The 21,117-nt window shown below is 36.2% G+C and overlaps 1 protein-coding gene across 1 annotated transcript in view; it reads right to left on the reverse strand.

Annotated features, from left to right (window-relative positions):
- Reln (reelin) overlaps positions 1–21,117 on the reverse strand; it is a 473,157-nt gene that overhangs the window by 11,639 nt on the left and 440,401 nt on the right. Inside the window, exons 51-62 of the mRNA XM_046464128.2 lie at positions 19,491–19,645; positions 18,252–18,466; positions 15,777–15,954; positions 13,051–13,226; positions 12,799–12,905; positions 11,187–11,429; positions 10,429–10,604; positions 6,916–6,989; positions 6,099–6,260; positions 5,202–5,359; positions 2,840–3,059; positions 172–369 (exon numbers count right to left, since the gene is read on the reverse strand). Of these exons, the coding sequence (XP_046320084.1) occupies positions 172–369; positions 2,840–3,059; positions 5,202–5,359; positions 6,099–6,260; positions 6,916–6,989; positions 10,429–10,604; positions 11,187–11,429; positions 12,799–12,905; positions 13,051–13,226; positions 15,777–15,954; positions 18,252–18,466; positions 19,491–19,645 (2,062 nt within the window). The remainder of the gene's footprint in view (positions 1–171; positions 370–2,839; positions 3,060–5,201; positions 5,360–6,098; positions 6,261–6,915; positions 6,990–10,428; positions 10,605–11,186; positions 11,430–12,798; positions 12,906–13,050; positions 13,227–15,776; positions 15,955–18,251; positions 18,467–19,490; positions 19,646–21,117) is intronic.

Consider the following 21,117-nt stretch of genomic DNA (forward strand, 5'->3'; position numbering starts at 1 on the left):
CCTATCCTAACAGATGGTAGTAACATAACCTTTGGAGATCTGCATTAGTCTTGATTCTGCACTGCCTAGTTTTGTGGTACTGGTCCAGTAACTTCACCCAACCTCCACCTCACACTCTGTGATTCTCTGGGAGCAGGAGAGAGACCATGCATTTCTAACCAGGCTGCTTACAGGGGAACGTTGTAAGACACCCTCTGAGCTTGTGTGAAGTCCTTTGGCTGGTGCTGAGCGATGACATGCCAGGTGATGCCGTTGTTGACGCTATACTGCAGCAGCACTGCCTTGTCCACGGCATGGGGGCCACTCAGGTCACTGTTGCAGCTGTCTGTCTGGGATGTGCTCCCAATTTGTAGAACAAACATAATTTTGCTGAAAAACACAGTAGAAATTGTATTAAAACAAAAGTCAGGATGTATCAAAGGAGAGATACTTTCTTAATCATTTTATTAAAGTTCACAAAATCAGCTCTCTGTATCTGTAGATTTGGCACCTGTGGATTCAACTAATTACAGACAGAAAATATGGAAAAAAATTACATCTGTATTGAATGTGTCTTCTTATTATTATCCAAGCAAGATAGTACAGATGCTGTTTATAAAACATTTATGTTGCATTTAGTATTATAAATGATCTAGAAATGATTTAAAATATATAGGAGGGTAAGAATAGATGATGTCCAGCTGGGTGCTGTGGCACATGCCTGTAATCCCAGTGGCTTAGGAGGCTGAGGCAGGAAGATCATGAGTTCAAGGCCAACCTCAGCAAAAATGAGGTACTCAGCAACCCTGTCTCTAAATAAAACACAAAATAGGGCTGGGGATGTGGCTCAGTGGTTGAATGCCCCTGAATTCAATCCCTGGTTACTCTCCCCTCCAAAAACAAAACAAAACAAAACAAAAAAATGACTAGGGATGTGGCTCAGTGGTAAAGCACCCCTGGGTTTATTCCTCAGTACCAAAAAAAAAAAAAAAAAAGAAAGAAAGAAAGAAAAAAAAAACTAGTATAGGTTATAACCAAATACTACATCATTTAAAAATAATTTTTTTAGTTGTTGATGGACGTTTATTTTATTTATTTATTTATATGTGGTGCTGAGAATCAAACCCAGTGCCTCACACATGCCATAACCCCAGCCCCCCGACATCATTTTATATGACTTGAGCATCCATGGGTTTCTGTAACTGTGGGTAATCCTGGAACTAATTTTCCATGATGCCAAGGGATGAATATCAAGTAAAAATAGATATGAATAAATCATATTAGTCATACAATTTATTTATGTTATCTTTTATATTAGAATTGTGAAAAATAACTCAGAAGGCTGCTTTTCTACAAAAAAGAAAACAATTTTGACTTTCCAAGATGGATCTTCTTTTTATGATGCTGGAAATCTTTTTAGAGTATTTCACCTGAAACACCTTCTATTTTCCAAATTGTAACATGGACCAAATGGGCAGCTGAGGACATGGAGAAGGCAAGAAATAAAATTGCCATATTTATACAATATGCTTTTTACAAATAGCTCCAAGTAGAAGAGCATCTGGACAAAGATAAATCATCATGTCTATTTTAGAGAAGGTTGTCTGGATGTCAGAGATGAGGAAAACTTGGAACATGCAGGCTCTGGCTCACATCTGCTCTGTCCCACTCATCTTCTTGCTTTTCATAGGCATTCTTGCACTTAGAAGACACAGTTTTAAATAGAGGAAATATATCCTCAGAAGATTCCTAGTGATTTACAGAATGGCCCTATTTAGAGTATATGGTCACATAAAGAACCTTCTTAAAACTTACATTTGCATAAATTAAGTTAAAATAAAGTTACTTCTACCACATGTTGTGTAACTGTTAACCAAGTGCTTTGGTGCAGCTGTTCATATATAGAGTCAAGGAAGACATCAGGTGTCTCTAGACTAACTATATCATTTTGGTAGGAAAAAATGGAAATGAGTGGTTTATATTAACAGTCTCGTGCATCTATCCACCATCCCTATGGTGGATACAACTTTTAGAATCTCCATGGTTATTATACAGGGATCCATACTGTTTTCATTGTTTACCATATAAAGGACTACTAAACCTGCTTTTCTGCCTCTGAATATACATTCCTAATATTTTATAAAGCGAACATCTACCTCATTGGTCAAATGTCTAAATCTCAAATGTCCTCATAGCTCCTGAAAACTCATCAGCATTCAGGGAATATTCCAGTCCAGTACTCAGTAACATTTCTAAAGTCTTGGAATATTTTCTTGAATTACATAGATGAAAAACTGTGACTATTCTGGCTAAGGCAGAATGGATGGGAAGAGCAGGTAGAGAAAGAAATTCGACCTTCTGGGGTCTCCTTTTCTTTGTTACTTTCCTAGTCCATTTGGAGGATTTCTGTCTATTTGATTCTATACTAATCTCCAATTCCTATAGAGCATGTGAAGTATTAATGATCTCATCCATTTATTCACCATTACTATTTACTGAATTTAAGCTAAATAGAGGTATAAGTCTTCATTCCTAAAATATTCATAAACACATTTATTTTACATTCTTGCCTGTGGTCAACATTAAGTTATCTATAAGGATTTCCTAGCCGATTTTTTATATTTGGATATTTCTCCCAATATGTGTCCATGTTACAACTACTCAGCCAATATGCATGAAGAAGTATACAACAATTCTACAATAAATTTAAGCAAAATTATTCTAAGTTGGTAAAACTTATAATGCTTCCTTGCACCAAATTCGAATAGTATTTAGGTTTCCACTATTTGGTGACATCTGTTTCTTAAAGTTCAAGATCAAAGCTAACAGCGTCTGGACTACAACACAGGGGTTTGGTTACCTTGCTCGAGTGAGATCCAGAGGTTTGGTAGCAGCTTGCCTTATCTGACAGCCATTAAAATAGAGTGAGTCTCCATGGGCATAGGGTGCCAGTTGCCCACAACCACTTCCTATTACGCCACCTTGAATGGTCTCCCAGTTTGCCTCAGTGACTCTTGCTGATTCAAAATTATCTTTAATGTAACTAGGAAGATCGTGACTGAAAACAGAGCAATCATCACCTACGGGTAAAAGAATAATCATAGAAATCAGAATTGGCTGGAACAAGCAGAATCATCAGAGAATAAGTATTCAGTTTTAGATTTGAGCCATTGTTACTGCAAAAATGGCAAGGGCCTGGGGCCTGAGGTTCAGTGGTAAAGCATTTGCCTGACATGTGGAATGCCCTAGGTTCAATCCCAGTGCCACCATTAAAAGAAAGAAAAAAAAAAAGAATGGCAAAATACCAAGTAGACACAGACTCCTAGAAATAATTATTTTTTTGTTGTTGAAAAACATCCATTATTTTTGAGATAATATTCATTAAAATATGTAGGTGCCAATGTAGTTAATGCTTGTGTGCATCTGTTATTGAAATACCACAGCATCTGGCCAGGCCTTGCTTGTTTACAAATGATAAGTCTCAGTAGGGAGTTTGACCTGGCATGAGAGGCCAATCTAATTTCTTTTTTTCCCAGCATGATTTTGTAGAAATAAGTCATGTTCTTGATCTCCTTCCAGCTCTACATTCCTTAGTGCAGAGTCTGTATCTTAATTCATTGCACCTAGCACAATACTTAGCTCATTTAAGATATTCAATAATAATTCTGGGATAAATAAACAAATACTGAATAAACTGGAGTTATCTGTCAAAGAACACTGAGCTGAAATATTATCATTTAAGTAAGACCCTATGTTAGCAAGGTGATTCGAACAGTACATCTTTTCTAAATGTCCACCAAAGTTCAAAATCAAAAGGCTAAGTAGTGTTGGTTTATGGGGAGAGCAAATTCCAGACATCTGGGACTTTTTGTGAGGACATTTGATTCATTAATTTGCCTGAAGTTAAAATTCTTTAGCTAATGCACAGATGGACCCAGCTGGTCTCAGTGGCAATGATAACAGGAGAAAGGAGATGGCTAAGTAATTTCTAACATCAGAGATGTGCAGCAGTCTACATTAATCATAGCCACTTCATCTGGAGGCAAGGAAATAGCATCAACCAAGAAATCAAAATATATCCTACTATGAAATTCAAATATATGGATTTTAACCTTGTATGCCTAGAGAAAGTTGTATAATTCTGATCCTCTTTGGAGAAATCTCTCATCTATGAGAACTTAACAAAGTTGACTGGAAAATACCACCCCATACTGTCTTCTCTCCAGCTGTTACTAGCTGTGTGATGTCTGGCTAGTCACTTAACTTCCCTGAGTCTCAGTTCCTTTACCTATTAAGTGGGTATAATTATTTTCATGATAGGAAACATGTGCAGATGTCATAAATATTAAATGACTCTGGAAAATGGGATGGGTATATATTATGTCAACAATAAAGCATAAGAGAGTGTATGGATTAATTCAGAGGATTAACTTGCTATATGGCAGGTATTAGGCTATTAGGATATAATGGTAATTGTGTAAGGTGAACTCTGTAATGATCTGTTAAAAATATTGGATTTAAGGAAAGCAGGGTTATAAGCTTCCTAATAACCTGACAAAAATTTTCCTGTGATGTGAGGTTCTGAGTAGACACTATTCCAAATACACACTTGGCCTCTAGAAACTGATGCAGAGAAAAGGAATGGATGTCTTTGAGTCATGAAGGTTATTTTGAGTGACAAAGTGACCTAGGCAGCACAGCATCTTGAGTTATCAGCTACTTCTTGGGAGGACAGTGGCAGCTGCTATTGGAAGAGGCTGAGGAAGGGTGGATATAGACAAGTGCATCGTAGAAAATAGCCATTGACAAAGTATTTAGGGTTGGGCAGCTAGGCCAGGAAGGAGAGAGGCCAAGAAGTGGAATTCAGTGTTGGGGGTATGGGTGGGGCAGGAAGTTATATGAAAGATAGGAAATGTAAAATACTACAGAATATCTTGAGTAGATTTATTTGGATTCATATTCACTTATAAACTTATAGAATATCCTGAGTGGATTTCATTCTGTATTGCAAAAAAGAAAAAAGAAAAAAGAAAAAAGAAAAAAACTTCCATGAAGAAAACATAAAACTATTCTTGGAAATTAATTCCAAAGATAAATAATTTTGTGTTCAAGGAGACCTCCTCAGCCTGGAGTTCCTATGCATTTCCTAATGGGCTCCTGTACACATGTTAAGACAAGGAGACCTCCTGGTGTTCTGAAACAACAAGGCCCAGGGTTCACACCTTGGAAACTCTCATCACAGATGCAGATGGCGCCAGTGGTACAGTATCCGTGTCCACTGCAGAGCTTGGGGCAAGCCTCTCCAATGTACACATGGTCAATGGCCCAGCTTTGCTTCTCAATTTCTTCCCCTTTCTGGATCCAGCGGAACTGTGTCGCACTGAAGAGACCCAGAGAGAACAGGAGAGAGTCATCAGTAAGCTGATATTTCCCATGGCTGCGCCCAACCTCTGCCTCTAGGAAAGGGGACCTGAGAAAAGGGCTTCCCAAACTTCGGAAGTCCCCCAAAGATAGAGGTAAGTGAACGTGTACCCCTCAGACTCAGGGAACATATTCCAAAATGCCTTTCTGGAAGCTTTTGTCTTCCTGAAAATTTTATGTGAATTTTCTATTCTATTCCATAATACTTTGGTGTCTGCTTGTTCCTTTGGAGGTGTACCCTTTTCCAAATCTTTGAGTAAAATGCATGCTGCTCTATAGAGATTGCACAGCACTGTATTTATTTTCAGCTCTGGGCAACCTGGCAGTCATATACCCCAGGGGGTACTCCTGTCTGGATGAGAAGCACAGTCTTGTGAGAGCAGAGCATTGGGGCAGAATTGGTGCCAACTCCAGTCTTTGTTTAGGGTCTGGCATTCAGGGCCTGAATAAGTTTGGCACATGCATGGTATATAGTTGAAAGGAAATCTGAGATCTATGAATAATTTACAAACAAGATATAATTTCTTATTTTTTCCTGGGACATACAGTTGCTATTTGGGGGCATGGGTAGGCAAGAAGAGCGTAGGAAAACAGGAGAGGGTCCTAGGGCTAAAACTAAAACTAAGGCCTCTCTTTATCATGAACTCTATAGAGATGGCCAGAGAGTTCCACTAGGCAAAACTTCACATGCAACCTACCTGGAGGAGACATGGTCGGGCAGCTGGATGGTGATCCTCTTCCAGCTGGAGCTGTTGACAGCATTGTAGATGGTGGCTTCATGGAACTGGAAAGGGGAACAGCCAATGCTATTTGAAGAGGAAGGAAGGCATTGGGTCTGAACCAGCTGCCAGGAATCAGACCTGCAGAAAGCAGAAGAGTTGCATTAGGCAAGTCATAAGAGAATTTTATAACTAATTGAATGCGAAGGTAATGCTTTGGATTACCTTCACATTAATGTGAAGCTTCCTGTTTCATAAACATTTATGATTAGAGATCACAAAAAGAAAAATTGAAAATAATTTCTCATAAGAAATATTCTGAACTTCAAAACTATGCGGATATATTCACAAATAACAGAATAAAATAATAGCATGCATGACAATAAGATCTAGTCACAAGGTAAAATGGACTATATCAGACTTTTATTCACAAATGCTAATATGTTTTAGGAGATGTGACTTTCACTGAAGCATATGTAGATCATTTATTGGTTAAAAATTTTCTTAAGGTTGATTGAAAATGACCAACATGAATAAAACAGTTCTACTCTGAGAAAAAAATTTAGTGTCCTACTAATTTTAAAATATAAAGTTTCTTGGCTGTTGATTTTCTTGGTTTGAAGAGAAAATTTGAAGATGTGTAAATTTTATAGAAAGGAAATCTGTATGAAAATACATATGAATCATCCATTTTAATACATAAGATTCCTTCACTGTAAGCAGCTGCTTTAAAAGTCGATAAGCATTTGAATTGTGTATTTAAATTTGGAAAATATTTAACATTACTTTGACTAACCTTGCATCCTTTGTGTATTCCAACATCACAGAATGGAGGTCACCACAGGAAGTGGCTTCACAACCCACTACAATCTAAAGCAAACACAAAGAGTCAATATACAGGCAAGACTAAATAATATCTAATATCATTAATTAGAAATCCCATCTCTCTCCATCACAATTCTGATAGGCAAAAAATATTCAGAGATGGTTTTATAGAGCAGCTGCCAGGACATAGAGGGTTCATTTTTTTGAGTTCTGTTAAAGATATGCAGTTTTCCATTAAGACAGGAATTTAAGACTTTATAAGGAACTATTTTAACTAACTTGATTAGTGTAACATGTCAATTTGGCTAAAAAGAAAGTAATGTTAGAATTTATGGAAAAAATTAAAAACATTACTACTTTGAAACATTTTCACTGGTATCCTAATTTTGTTGATGCTACTGTTAAATATTTATTTGGATTCAAAGTAGAAATTTTTAATTACTAATATTCATTCTTAGGGATTTTTCCTTTTCCATAAGAATAAAATCTTCCTAGATGATGTGAAATCAAGTGGTTGAATCATTAATAATGCATAAATGCTATAAAAATTTGGTGATTCAAATTTAAGTCCTAATAATCTATTTAATCATTAAATCCTATTTCAGTGCCAATATTAGGGAAGATGAGTACTAAAAACTATACACTCCTGAGTAAAACAACTCTGAATTCAAAGGGAGAGTAAAAAACATGGTAATAGGAATCATAAAGGATATAAGTAAAATGCTGTGGTACTTCATAGGAAGGAAAAATTGTATTTGATTAGATGGATTAGAAAATAGTTTATTGAATAGAGTGCATGTGAGCTGCCCCTTGAAGAATGGGAAGAGTCTAAAAGATAGAGATAGGAGAAAGATATTTGGGTGGAAGAATGAGTGTTAGCAGACACAGAAGTGTAGATCACAGCACATAGTGTGTTTGGACCTAAGTAGAGAGTATGTGGGATGTTGGGAGACAAGGTTAGAAAGATCAGTTGAATTTGGAAGAACATGAGTTGTAATGTAAGGTATTTGATCTTAATTTTGTATACAATGCAGAGTCATTGAAGGTCGATGAGGAGTGGACGGATGAACTCAGCTGTAAATGTCAATCACACTTTGATGTCAAAGTCAGGAGTGGAGAGAGGTTGGGTGTAAAAAGAGTACTTAGTGGACAGTGGACTTAGGACAAGAATGGAGTGGTGAGAGTGCAAACGGTAGATTCCACAGAAGCTAAGAATATTGTAAATTAGAATTAGAAGGGTACAGGAATTGATTAACTGTGAAAAGTGACTAGTCAAAGACTAATATTTCAAGGTAGTTTCTAGGTGAAAGGTGCTGCCATCAACAGAATAGAAAAATCAGAAAAAGGAGTTGTATGGGGAAGGGAGATATTAAGTTGACTGTTAGACATGTTAAGTTGAGGTACTAATTAGAAAAAGCAGAAACATGTAGATGCTATTAGAAATATTGAGTTAATAGTTAGTGAGCCAAGGTCAGATAATGCAGATTTGAGATCTACTTCTTCAGATTATGAGACTTGAAGCTAGAGGAATGGATAAAATTCCCAGCAGTGCCAATGTATATGGAAGAGAGAAGAAATCTGAGATGCATTGAGAAATGCTGGCATTTAGAGGGCCGAGGGAAGAAAAGCAAAAAAGGAGACAGAAGTAGATTTCAAAGAGCGGGGTGCAGTGGCACACTCCTGTAATCCCAGCAACTCAACTCAGGAGACTGAGGCAGGAGAATCACAAGTTCAAAGCCAGCCTTAGCAACTTAGAGAGGCCCTAGGCAGCTTAGTGAGAGTTCGTCTCAAAATAAAACATAAAATGCACTGGGGATGTGACTTAGTTGTTAAGCACCCTTGGGTTCAATCTCTGGTATCCAAAAAAAAAAAAAAAAAAAAAAAAAGTAGAGATAAGATAACCAGCAGTGAAGCCAAGGAGAAAGAGATTTCCACAGTTTGGAGAGGTGAGGACAATAGTGTCAAATGGTTCAGAGGAGAGGAATGGAGGAGAGCTATGGGATGCAGCATAGAAAGTCTATGGTAACTTTGAAGAATACAGGGTTTATTTCTCTCCCTCTCTGTGTCTCTCTTTTGTAGTGCTGGGGATGGAAACTGCAGCCTCATGCATGCACTCCACCACCACTGAGCTACATCCCCAGCCCACTGAGGGATGCAGTTTTTGAAAGATACAGTGATATTTAACTATTTCTGGGGACAAACTTTCTTTTAAACAAATTGACTTGGGTTAGAGACAAAAATTACAAGTCTCCTTCAGTTTTGGATTGACAGAAGCTCCAAAAGAGAAGTCCCTGTCAACTCAATCAAATGTGATGCCTTTGATATGGGCCACAGTGTGGGACTGGCTGAAGACAAACTTTCACTCTTAAGGAACATCCTGGAAGTAGGGGTGGTGTAACTCTAGATATGACCTTGGACAACCTTCATGCCACTAAAGCTAATAGTCCTGAGGGAGCAGAGGCATTGGGGAGCTTGCCTCACCTTCTAGTCTCTGAAGGAGAGTTTAACAGTGCCAAGGCAAAAAGCAAATGCTTTTTTTTTTGGTATCAGGGATTGAACTCAGGGGCACTTGACCTCTAAGCCAGGTCCACAGACCTGTTTGTAGTGCTGTTTTTGTGAATTATTTAGAGACAGGATCTCACTGAGTTGCTTAGCGCCTCACTTTGTACTAAGGTTGGCTTTGAACTCGCAATCCACCTGCCTCAGCTTCCTGAGCTGCTGGGATTATAGGCATGCGCCACTGTGCCTGGTGCATGCATTTTTATTTCTGCTAATAAAGATTCTTACTATTAATCATCACTGTAGCAAAATATTTTTAAATAAGGGAATTCGAATAAGTGATGTCCTTAAATTATCTAGTTATAAACTGCATTTTTGTAGTATGTTTTGAAATGGAGAGACATTAATTGCTATTACTCTTTCTTTCTATGAATTACCTGTTCTGCCTTCCCTTCTATCTCTATATACAGATAAAATATGCAGCTAAAAATATTTGAAAGTTCCCTCTTGTTCCCATTAGCTCATGTACAGGTTTGTGAAGTCAGAGACAAGGGAAAACTGAAGGATATACTGAAAAAAGGTGGACCAAGAAGCAAATGATCTGAGACACATGACAGGCATGGAGTGGGGGAAAGACAAGGAGAGAACTGGGCAACATAGGAGAGTCTCAGAGCGAGAAGTGGGCAGAGATGCTTATTTGAGCTTTTTATTTATAAGGTCTGGGAAACTGAAATCAAGATTACATCTATGAGATACACTACAGTTATACTTCTTGCTACTTCCCCGACATGTTCAGAGATTCTGTCTATGCTTAAATCATCTTACTTGAGCAAAGACCTTTGTGAAAGATTACCTCCTTCATTCACAAGAGAGTCTTTATTAATGAATGAAATCAATCATTTCCTTATAGCTGTCCAAATAAAAATTCTCCCCCAATCCCCCAGTACAACACTCCCTTCTGTTTTGAAGAGCCACTTCCCCTTACTTTAAACTGCATCATGTATCCTGGTTGTATAATGAGTTCCCGGGAGGAGAGAGCATTGTGAGTCTTGTCCTTCTTTTTATTTGGCCAGTAGAGGTGGAAGGATGGATTGCCACAAAATCCTGCTGTCCTTACTGCATTAGGGTAAAAACTCCAGTTTTCTTCATGGGAAGTGCCTTCTGTTAAGGCAAATTGGAAGCAATACGGCATATTATTTTCTTGAACTGTTTGGTTTATTGCTGGATCATGTTTATGATGTAACATTTTGCTTACTCCTTAGGACTTATTTTATTTAACTACTTAAATATATATATAAATTCAAGGTGAGGACTCAAATTTAGGAAAAAAATACTGAATACTAATATAATGATTACCCCACTTTCAAAACATAATTGCTTTTCTGGGTAATTTGCATCATTACAAAACTCTTCTTGGTAGACTGTTTAAGCCATTGCAATATGTATCTATGTGATACAGAAATTACTCAAGGAACTAAAATTATTTTGGGGCATTATAATTCCAAATTACATTTGAAGCAAGACATTTTACTTTTTGCAGGGTTTATTAAATTATCAGCTGACATGTGAACCAGCAGTCAACTCTAAATGTTTATAAACCACTGGGTACAACCACAGTGAACATTTGTTGAGCAGGAGTATGTGCTAGGTTCTCTTCTAAGTTCCTTTCATGTAGTGACTCATATGAAGACATAAGAACACAAACTGCTCACAGAGAAAACTGTTTGATGCCTTGTTTCTTACCATCATCAAAAGTGTCCACCAATTGACTCGGATTGATTTCTGCCCCACCAATCAAAATGTTGTCTAGCGCCCACTGAGCGCGCTCCACTCCAGAGACCACAATTCCATTGCTGATCACAAAAGGCTGCCACCAGCGAAGTCTAGTGGTGTTGGTGAGGGCATCTTCGGGAAGAAGTATGTAGTCGTGTCTAACCGAAATATATTTCTGGAAATCCATCTCATGGAGCAAAGTCCAAGTAATTCCTATAAATATAAACATACCAACAAAGTAACTTACCTGGAAAAAAAATCCCATAAATCATCAGTGTACTGCAGATACTACACTCTTCAATTAGGAAATGCAAATTGATTTTGCTGACTTTAAGGTAGTTATTCACTACTTATAAACACTGTTTCAATATGATGTTGGTGATATGAGGGGAAGGATATTTAAAAATACTTGACCAAAATGAATATTAAAGTAAAAATGACTTATTTTCTGCTTTTAAAATTTAGTTCTGATTCTTTTTAGGCATTATTTCTCATAAACTATAAGACACATTCATGTTTCTATGACAATAACTTCTAGTATTTAAAAAACATAGCTATTATAATTCTATGGCACTTATAGTTAGTTGGACTAGTATGAAGTTTATTTTTTCTTGTTGTTTTTCTGGTATTGGGAATTAAACCCAGGAATTCTATTCTGAGATACACCCCCAGCTCTCTTTTTTTTTTGAGATGGGGCCTAAGTTTCTGAGGTCGGTCTCAGTCTTGTGACCCTTCTGCATTAGCCACCCAAGTCTCTGAAATTGGGAGCTGGAGACATGGGTCAGTGGTAGAGTACTTGCCTGATATGCAGAAGGCCCTGCATATCAATTGCCAGCACTATAAACGAAACAAAAGTCTCTGGGATTACAGGTATGTGCTACTGCACTGGCTTAAGGTTTGCCTCTTACTGTTTGAAAAGATGAAATGTTAAATTACTTAAGAAGATATCATTTGAAAGGCTAAATACTTTAGATTCCTCTATCAACTAGTTATTCAGAATGATATGTGTTTGTTATATCATGTTTTCTAAAGACCTCATGGTATTGCTGGTCTATTACTTAGCTACTCCAGAATAATAAAACAGAATTTTGTTGAGCAGAATAATAAAACAGAATTTATTCTATGACAGACTCATGAATTCAGAATATTTTCACTGCTAGTAATGAGGTTTTCTTGTAGATCTCTGTAGCATTTACAATTTGCTTATTGACACAAAAATTTTAAACATGCTTTAAAATGTTTAAAAATTATCTTTTGCTTGGAAAAGCACATTAGATTTTATTAATTATGTCACTTATAAGCAAGTTTTAGCTAAGCTAGTGGGGATTTTCTTCATTAATAAAGTTTGGAGTTTATTTATTTTTTTAATGTGATTTCTCTCTTGATCCCTTTTTTTGGGTAGATTTTGCCTAATACAGAAGTCACATGCACGGAACATGTAATGGGAGCGAGATCTTTAGCTTTTTCTTTGTCACTCTTTAGATTGCCATTGTGAGCAAAGCTTTGCTGAGATGTTTCTGAAGGATGTTGGATGTAATTTGGGAATGTGCTTGAAGGTGTGGCATTAGCCCCTAAAACCTGCCTCCATCAGTGGAGTAGTCCAACAGCACGCCTTCCTTCCGGCAGATGGGCCGATGGCAGGAGGTCATGTTGTTCTCACTACCGATGCGTCCCCAGTATTGCAGGAATCTAAATGCAAGCACATATTCTCTATCAGAATAAGGAATTAGAACACACCCTGCTCAAATTCTAGATAACAATTTCTTCCACAGGTGTTTGTTGCTTTGGGGCTAATTTGCTATGTTGCAATAAAAATAATTAAACATTGACTTACTTTGCACCTCTGAGATCCAAATCTTGAGTAATAGCTTGTCTCACAGTGGATCCCCCAAAATAGAGTGCAGTGTCTTCAGCAAGAATTCCACACTCAGTACAAGTACTTCCACCTTCTAAGGACATCCATAAGTCAGGCTTGATTTCTTCACTGTCAAAGCGCTCCTTCAGGAAAGTCTGAAAAAATAAGTAAGTGGAATTTGCTTAAGAAAAAAAAATTCAGATAATACCCATAGAATACTTAAGACAATACAGAGTTAATTGAATTTAAAACAAATAGGAACTGATTTCAGTGCTTTACCAAAGATATTTTAAAAAGCCAACAGGATATCTCCACAATTTTCTCTTCCACTATATATTGAAGATCATTATAACTGCTTAAATAATGCTTAATAATTAGAAAGTAAAGTCTAGCTAAAAATCTCAAACAATTGTAATGTCAACAACAGTAACATTCTCATTTGTAAAAATTTACTCAAGTGCATACTCCAAATACATATATTAATTTACACAGCATACAGAAGTACTGTTGTAAGTTATTATTATATTATTAAACATGTGTAAAAATAAAAATTTAGAAAAATAAAATATAGGCAGACTTTCATGCTTTCCCCTCAACATTCTCCAGTGGGTTGTCCTGGAGTGTGTGGCCCCTGACTTCAGAGACTCCTTAGGCAGCCAGAACCCTTCAACTTTTAGCATTCAGTGAACCTAGAATGCTTCTATGGTTAGGGAAGGATATTTGAAACCAAAGCTTTCTGTTTAAAGTTAAAAGAAACTTTAGAATTAGAAGGCCATGGGACATACTTTTTGCATGTTTTATCAGAGCCAAGTTGCAGGGTGATGGGGAGAAATACTTGAAACTTAAAATAAAACATTTTCCCTGAGTCTCTGGCTTATCTTTTTAACTAAAAATGACCAACAATTAGAAATAGTCTATTTTCTAAAGAGACTTTATTCCAAAGAGTAATAAAGGTGCACAGCTACAGTTTATGCCAAATTAGCTTATTCTCTCATATCATTGCCAAGATTTTCTTTTGTTTCTGTTCACAGTACATTCATTTTGTCCATAATATAATTTTTCATTCATTTGACATAATTTTTTTTTTTTTTGGTACCAGGGATTGAACCAAGTGGTGCTTAACCACTAAGCCACATCCCCAGCCATTTCTTTCTTTCTTTCTTTTTTATTTTGAGACAGGGTCTCTAAGTTGCTTAAGGTCTTGTTAAATTGCTGAGGCTGGTCTTGAACTTGTGATCCTCCTAAGCTGCTGGGATTATAGGCATGTGCCACTATGCCCAGTGAGATAATTTTTTTAATGATGAAAATATTTAATAAAAACTGTTTGCTAGAGTTGTGATTTCAGTAATTGTATCCAGAAAAAAAATGACATTTTTTTCTGTGCTAGTTAAAATGATTTAAATAGACCCTCTTTTTCCTCAAACTTAGAACACAGTCAGCTCTATAATTAAAGACATGCAATCACATGTCAGTTTTACTTTATTCACTAAGGGTGACAAATGAACATAATTTTTATAAATGAAGGTGTATATGAAAGAGCACGAGTTAGAAGAAATGAGTGGTTGACTGTCCAGATTCTCATTAGAAGGGTCTGAATCAGAATTCACCATTTAGATTTGTGTAATTTCTTATCCAACCTAGGAATACTAATGAAATTGGCATGTTTGTGAAAGACTAGATTCTTTTTGTTTATTTACTACCCATGGCTATAAAGCTATGTTTCTCATGTGGTAACTCCATTTGTTGACAATGGACTAACATCTTCAGACATAAGTGAGCATCGTTTCAATTTTAATTTTAATATTTTTCAATTCCAAAGTTGTGGAAGTACTGGAGGAAACAAAAATGACAGAACAGGCTTTGTTTACATCGTTTGCCTCTCAGTTGTTGGATTTTAATCACTTGTGCTTTATCGCTTAGCCATTTTTCTGTTGCCATAATGATGAATGCTTTATACTTATTTGCAGAAATAAAATGTGTATATGGCAACTGTGTTGAGCAACTGTGTTTGTTTTGCATGTTAAATAATGATGGAACAGCTAACACCTCCAAAAATGACCTTTTTATTCTTTATATACAACCACATTTCAGCAGTCAACAAACTAAAACATAGAATTTTATGAACTAAAATTCATTTAATCCTGCTTGAAAATTTGATCTTTTGTGATAATATGTCTATATTATTTGCTTTATTTAACAACAACAACAACAGCCTTATTCAAATGGTGCGTTAATTGGAAAAAAAAATGAGGCTTAAGAAAGAATTCACTATTGATTTTAAATTAAGCTTTAAAGAAAAAAGAAACCTGCTCCCATTTTTGGGTGATGGAGGCAGAAAGATTGTAAGTTTGAGGCAGTCTCAGCAACAAGACCCTAAGCAACTTAGTGAGATAGTGAGACTCTATCTCAAAATAAAAAATATAAAAGTATCCCTAGGTTCAATCCCTGGAAAAAAAAAGGAAACAAAGTGTTCATCTTCTTTAACCCATATAGTCTGACTTATTTTATGAATTGCATAAATTGTTGTTCCTAATATTCTTGTATCTAAGATTAACCTAAGACATATTTTTTAGTTTCTGTCCAAAGGATTTATTTCCTGGGGTACCCAAAGAATCTCGTGTTAGATCAATAATCATACACATAAACTGGTTCCTAGGCATGACCTTTAATAAAAATAAATGCTTCTGTAGGGGCTTTAACATTACCTTCAGAGTGTGAGTCAAGTAGCAGTTTGGCCCAGAGTATCCCGGATCACAGATGCACTGCTCCTTTAAGCAATCTCCATGACCCCGGCAGTTGTCCAAGCATCCAGGGCCCAGGTAGAAATTATCGATTGCCCACTGCATATCTGAGTACTTCTGATAGAACCTAAACCTTACTGGACTATTGGCAAAACAAAAGTTAATTTTTTAAGTCAATTATTCTGCATATATAGTTAGTACTGGAGGGAAAAAAATTAAGAATCTCTTGCTAGATGAAATGAGTTAATAAAAAACATTTTCTGACCACCATTTTCTGTTTCTAGTCATGGAGCTGTAAAGGTGGTTTCTACTAAATTTTACTATATCTGAGCAAACCTGCAAAACAAAATGAAATCAGTGGAATCTCCATGTGAGCAATAGGAATGTTTTAAAATACAGAGCTATAACTTTCATAGATCAGGTTTTTATGAACTGCAGTTCGGTGGTTGTAAGGCAACTTAGATTCACTGATTACATTTCTGAACTTGTACAGAAGGAGAGCGAAGCCTTTCACAGAGCTTGCCACATATCACACAGCCCTCAGGCAGCCGGAAAACGGCAACTTCTGAATTCCCTGATCAATATTCTCAGAGTAACTATGCTAATTAGAAAAGGGTTATATTAAAGGCTAATTTCCCTGAGATTTTAAATTTTATCATTGTTCTCCTCTGTCTTCTGGGGGTAAAACAAGGCTCACAATTAACCCTATATTAAAATAAGTCACACAATTTTGGTTTAAAGAGTACAAAGTGCATGAAAGAACTTTCTGGGGTTATGTAAATGTTCTGTATCTTGTTTTATGATGTGGTAACATGGGTTACACAAGAGTAAAAGCTCATTGATCTTAACAATTAAGATGTCTGCATTTTACTGGATGCAAATTATACCTCATTATAAAGAAAAAAAGGAAGAGGGAATAGGATGGGGAAACAAGTGAGTACTGAGGTGTTCCCCAGCATCCATTTCATCCCAGATGATTCATATGAGATATTATTGGATTATGAATTCTCTAACTATTAAGCGGCTCAGGAATAGGCTAATTTGTACCAATGGGATGCAAAGATGTACTCATTCTGGATCTACTGGAAAATAAAGCAACTCTCTTTCTCTCCCACTGGACATAGGAAAGGAAGCATTCTGCTCCTGTTTTTTGGTTGTCATCTTATGTTCAATAGTGGAATCAGGCTGGGTGGAGTGGTGCACGCCAGCAGCTTGGGAGGCTGAGACAAGAGGATTGCAAGCTTGAGACCAGCCTCAGCAATTTAGCGAGGCCCTGAGCAATTTAGAGAGATGCTATCTCAAAATAAAAAACAAAAAGGACCGAGGATGTAGCTCAGTGATCAAGCACCCCTGTGTTAAGTCTTCAGTACCAAAAAAGAAAAGAAAAAGTGGAATCAACCCGAGAGCTGAGTATGACACCATTGTTGTGGACAGAGGAGCAAAGAACAAGGGAATAAGAAAGAATAGTATCCTTGAAGACATGTGTATTTGCAAATCAACCAATCCCAGTGTCCATTTATCTTTGGATTCTTTCATCAAAGATAAAACAAATTTCATTTCTAATTAAGCCAATTTGAATTGGTTTTAAAATTTTTGTTACTTGTAGTTGAAAACATCCTGATTTAGCTTCCTAGCATGCTAACTGATTCATTCCAGCAAATGTATTCCAGGAAGCTGTGAGTGGTCATATAGTAAGTGATAACTACAGGACACTGGAAAAGCTGTGTGTATGCACATTATTCAAAAGCTCTGTATGTTCTGGTCATATATCACAATCTGTTTCACAAGAAGGCTTTTCATTTAGCTAGACTATATGATTAATTTAGTAGAGGTACACTTGTCATTTTGTTTAATGTGTCTCTTGTCTTAATTTTATAGTAGAAGGGAACTCTTTTGGAATTACCTTAAATTAACATATCCACAGACTTTCCAGAGCATGGTTTGACCACTTTGGCTCACCACTGCTCCAAGCTAATTACTTTTCACTGCAGGTGCGGAACACAATGTTTTCATAAGAAAAAAATGGAACCTACAAGCCAGACTTGTACAAATAGCACAAAGAGTTAGGATTTGCAGTTTGCCCTATTATGGATGTAGAAAGCATATGTGCATGGTGGACTACAGTCCACAAGGTCAATAAGGTCACATACACCTTTTCATCTGGCTCCAAGGCCATCACTATTGCTGTTTCCAAGTGATGATAGTGTGGAAAATGGAAGGATATGCCAAGGATCATTTTCTCAAGTCTGAGGATTGCAACTTGAGGTCTCATGCAGTCAGCTCATCATGGAAGTCACTGATTAGAGCACCCTAAGATTTAGGGATGTTGAGAACACTTTCCACACAATTACACATAATTTCTGACTTGATGACAGTGTTCCTAATCAACTGCTGGATGTGATGCTTGAATTCAGTCTTGAATTTACATTTTCTACTTACTTTCCCACGAGGCTTTCAGGAAGTGGGTAGGTGATCCTTTTCCACCCTTTAGTTGGAAAGAATACAGATGGCTGAGACACACTTCCAGAGCATTTTGGGTCAGCAGGTAAGCACTGAGGGACTAGATAATTCCAGCTCACACCAAAGTCAGTAGAATATTGCACATGAATTTGATTCTGGGCAATTTTTTCAGATACTTTGCATCCAACAGAGATCTAGTAAACAGAAAATCAAAAGAACATCAAGATCATCAAAACCGTATTACATATTTCTGCTCCAAGGACTTGGCTGCAAGAAAGCTGCTAAACACTTGGTATACACCATACTGTATTTTCAGGTTCATTACTTGTTCTGCTAATGGACAGGGGAGGTGGACAAGTTGCCCAAGGTGACAAATTATAAAAAGTGCCAAATGTATTGTGGAGGGGGTTTGGAGAGAAGCTGAAACCTGTGCTTTTGCCATGCTGGCTGATTGCCTTGAAAGGCCTGGGTTATTCTTACAAATTGTTTTGTTAATGTCCTGGCACTTTTATTTGGCAGAATACTTGACCAAGAAGGATTGCTAACAGCTTTACCAATTTTATTATTTTGTCATACAATTTATGACTCTCAATAAATCACTTTTGACTATAAGTTAGATGCATGAAGGAGAATAGAAGTTACTTTTAATAAAGCACAGCACCCTTCATTTATGGAGACAGCCATAATGTGATTTTTTTCCCTAAAAAAAGTGAGATTTAGGTAGACCAAATAAATCAGTTGACAAAAAACCTTAACCAAAATCTTGGCCAAAGTTGATCCTGGCATGAATTCTACTCATGCTTGTTTTCTATAATTTCCTTCCTCTAGAAACATCCAAATGCTCTTGTAAAAGAAAAGAATAACCATTGGAGCCTCCTCTTAAGGGATTAGGTATATAGTGATTTAAGTCAGGGAGTTGGAATCAGTATCTTACATTTTTTATTATCAATATTTTGTTCTATCAGTATTTAATCCTGAGCAGAAACACAATTACTCTTATGAAAGATTCACCTTGAAATAGTTCAGAAATGAAATATTTGTAATCACTAAGCAATATATAGGTGAGTGAGTTGAATGTTACCTAAATATTAAATTTTATTTTTCAAGCTATGTATTAAGTCAATGAAATATTAGGTGATCTTTGTCTCTATGGTGTTTTTGATTGGTTATATTGCTTAAGTATGGTTATTTATGTAATCAAGGCCATGACGTTTTCACCTTGAATTGCATAATCCAGCCTTCAGTGGGAGTCAGGTCATGGGTCACAGCATATACTTCTCGTCCATCATGACTGCCACAGATCATGACACCGTCAGGAGAGTCACAGAACCTTTCTACTGTGCAATCATCATGGAATAGCCAATGTTCATTCACTTAAAAAAAAAAAGAAAAAATCTTATGACAAAAGTGCTTTAAGTAAATTTTCACTTTAAGCAAGATTAAGAATTATTTTCTTCAGTCATAACTAACATTTTTATTTCAGGTACGGCTGCAAGAATTAGAATTATTTTAAGTAAAAACCTCTCTTACATACAGTATGTAACATACAATCCCACTAATGTAAATATACTGTTTTTTGGAACATGGATACTGGGATTACTGAGATATACACACTATCTTTTTTAGTACACAGACAAGTATAAGTAATGGAATTAGTCTACACTTGCAAAGAAAAAGAGCAGATTTGTATTGGATGTGTTGCAAGTGAAAAATCAAAGGGAAATATTTATCTAATTTTTTGACAGATTTAACTTTGTAAGCAGCATCTGAAAGAGAGAAAGAATTTTTAGTAACATGATGAGGAAGAGAGTTAGTTGCTTCTACTTAACTCTAGTAGTATTATCTGTATAGTTAGAAAGATAGTAATAAAATTTTTCTGTAGCCTTATTGAGGTATAAATGAGGCTCAAACATTGTACACATTTAGTATATACGTAAGTTGATAAGTTCGGATATACTCACACATGTGTGATACCATCACCATGACCAAGGTAAACATACCATCACTTTCAAATATTTCTTTATGTTCTCTTGTGTGTGTGTGTGCGTTGCATGTGTATGTGTTTTATTTTTGAATAAGAAGATACTGTATGAGATACTGTATTCAACATATTTTAAGTGCACAATATCATATTCTTAACTGTTGTACATAATACATAATAGGACATATTCATCTATATAACAGAAACTTTATACCCATTATATGTGATTCTCCATTTCCCTCTTCCCCAGATCCTGGAAAAAACCCTATTTACTGAGATGATTTTGGGGAGAGGTCCCAGAAATTTTTTGAGAAAAATTAAATCTTTGTATTGTACAGTTTGTTATAAAGACTACTTTTAATTCTGAACTGTGAAGCTATACTTAATTTGGCAAAAGCTAAGATTATTTTAGAAACTCAGTTTATCTCTAAAATAATGCTATTGTAAATTTAAGTCAACAATCCTCTTCATATTTGAATATTTAGGTATGGATTTTTAAGTATTCTAGTTATTTCTTTAAATAAATCTTGATTCTTCTTCTAAACCAGATCAACAGTAACTCTTTGAAGAAAGGTACTCAAAACAAAAACAAACAAAAACAAAACAAAAACTGATGGGATAGATTTGGAAGACTCTAAAGTAAACTTTAAGTAGCAAGATAATTAATTGATTAGTCCAGAATATATCTTATGTGTTGAGTCTTTTTCTCTTAAATACACACCCCTCACGATTTTCTTTCTCTTTTGGAAGAGGTATAGGTGTTTTTACTAATTTTTATCCCAGAATGATTAGAAATTAAACATATCATAAATTTCATCTAATGATATACTTTGATCTGACAGGTCCAACTTTTCTCTAGAAGTT

Source organism: Marmota monax, unplaced genomic scaffold (assembly GCF_021218885.2).
Source record: "Marmota monax isolate L192 unplaced genomic scaffold, Marmota_monax_Labrador192_F-V1.1 WCK01_AAM20220418_F8-fsc00065, whole genome shotgun sequence".
Classification (NCBI taxonomy): domain Eukaryota; kingdom Metazoa; phylum Chordata; class Mammalia; order Rodentia; family Sciuridae; genus Marmota; species Marmota monax.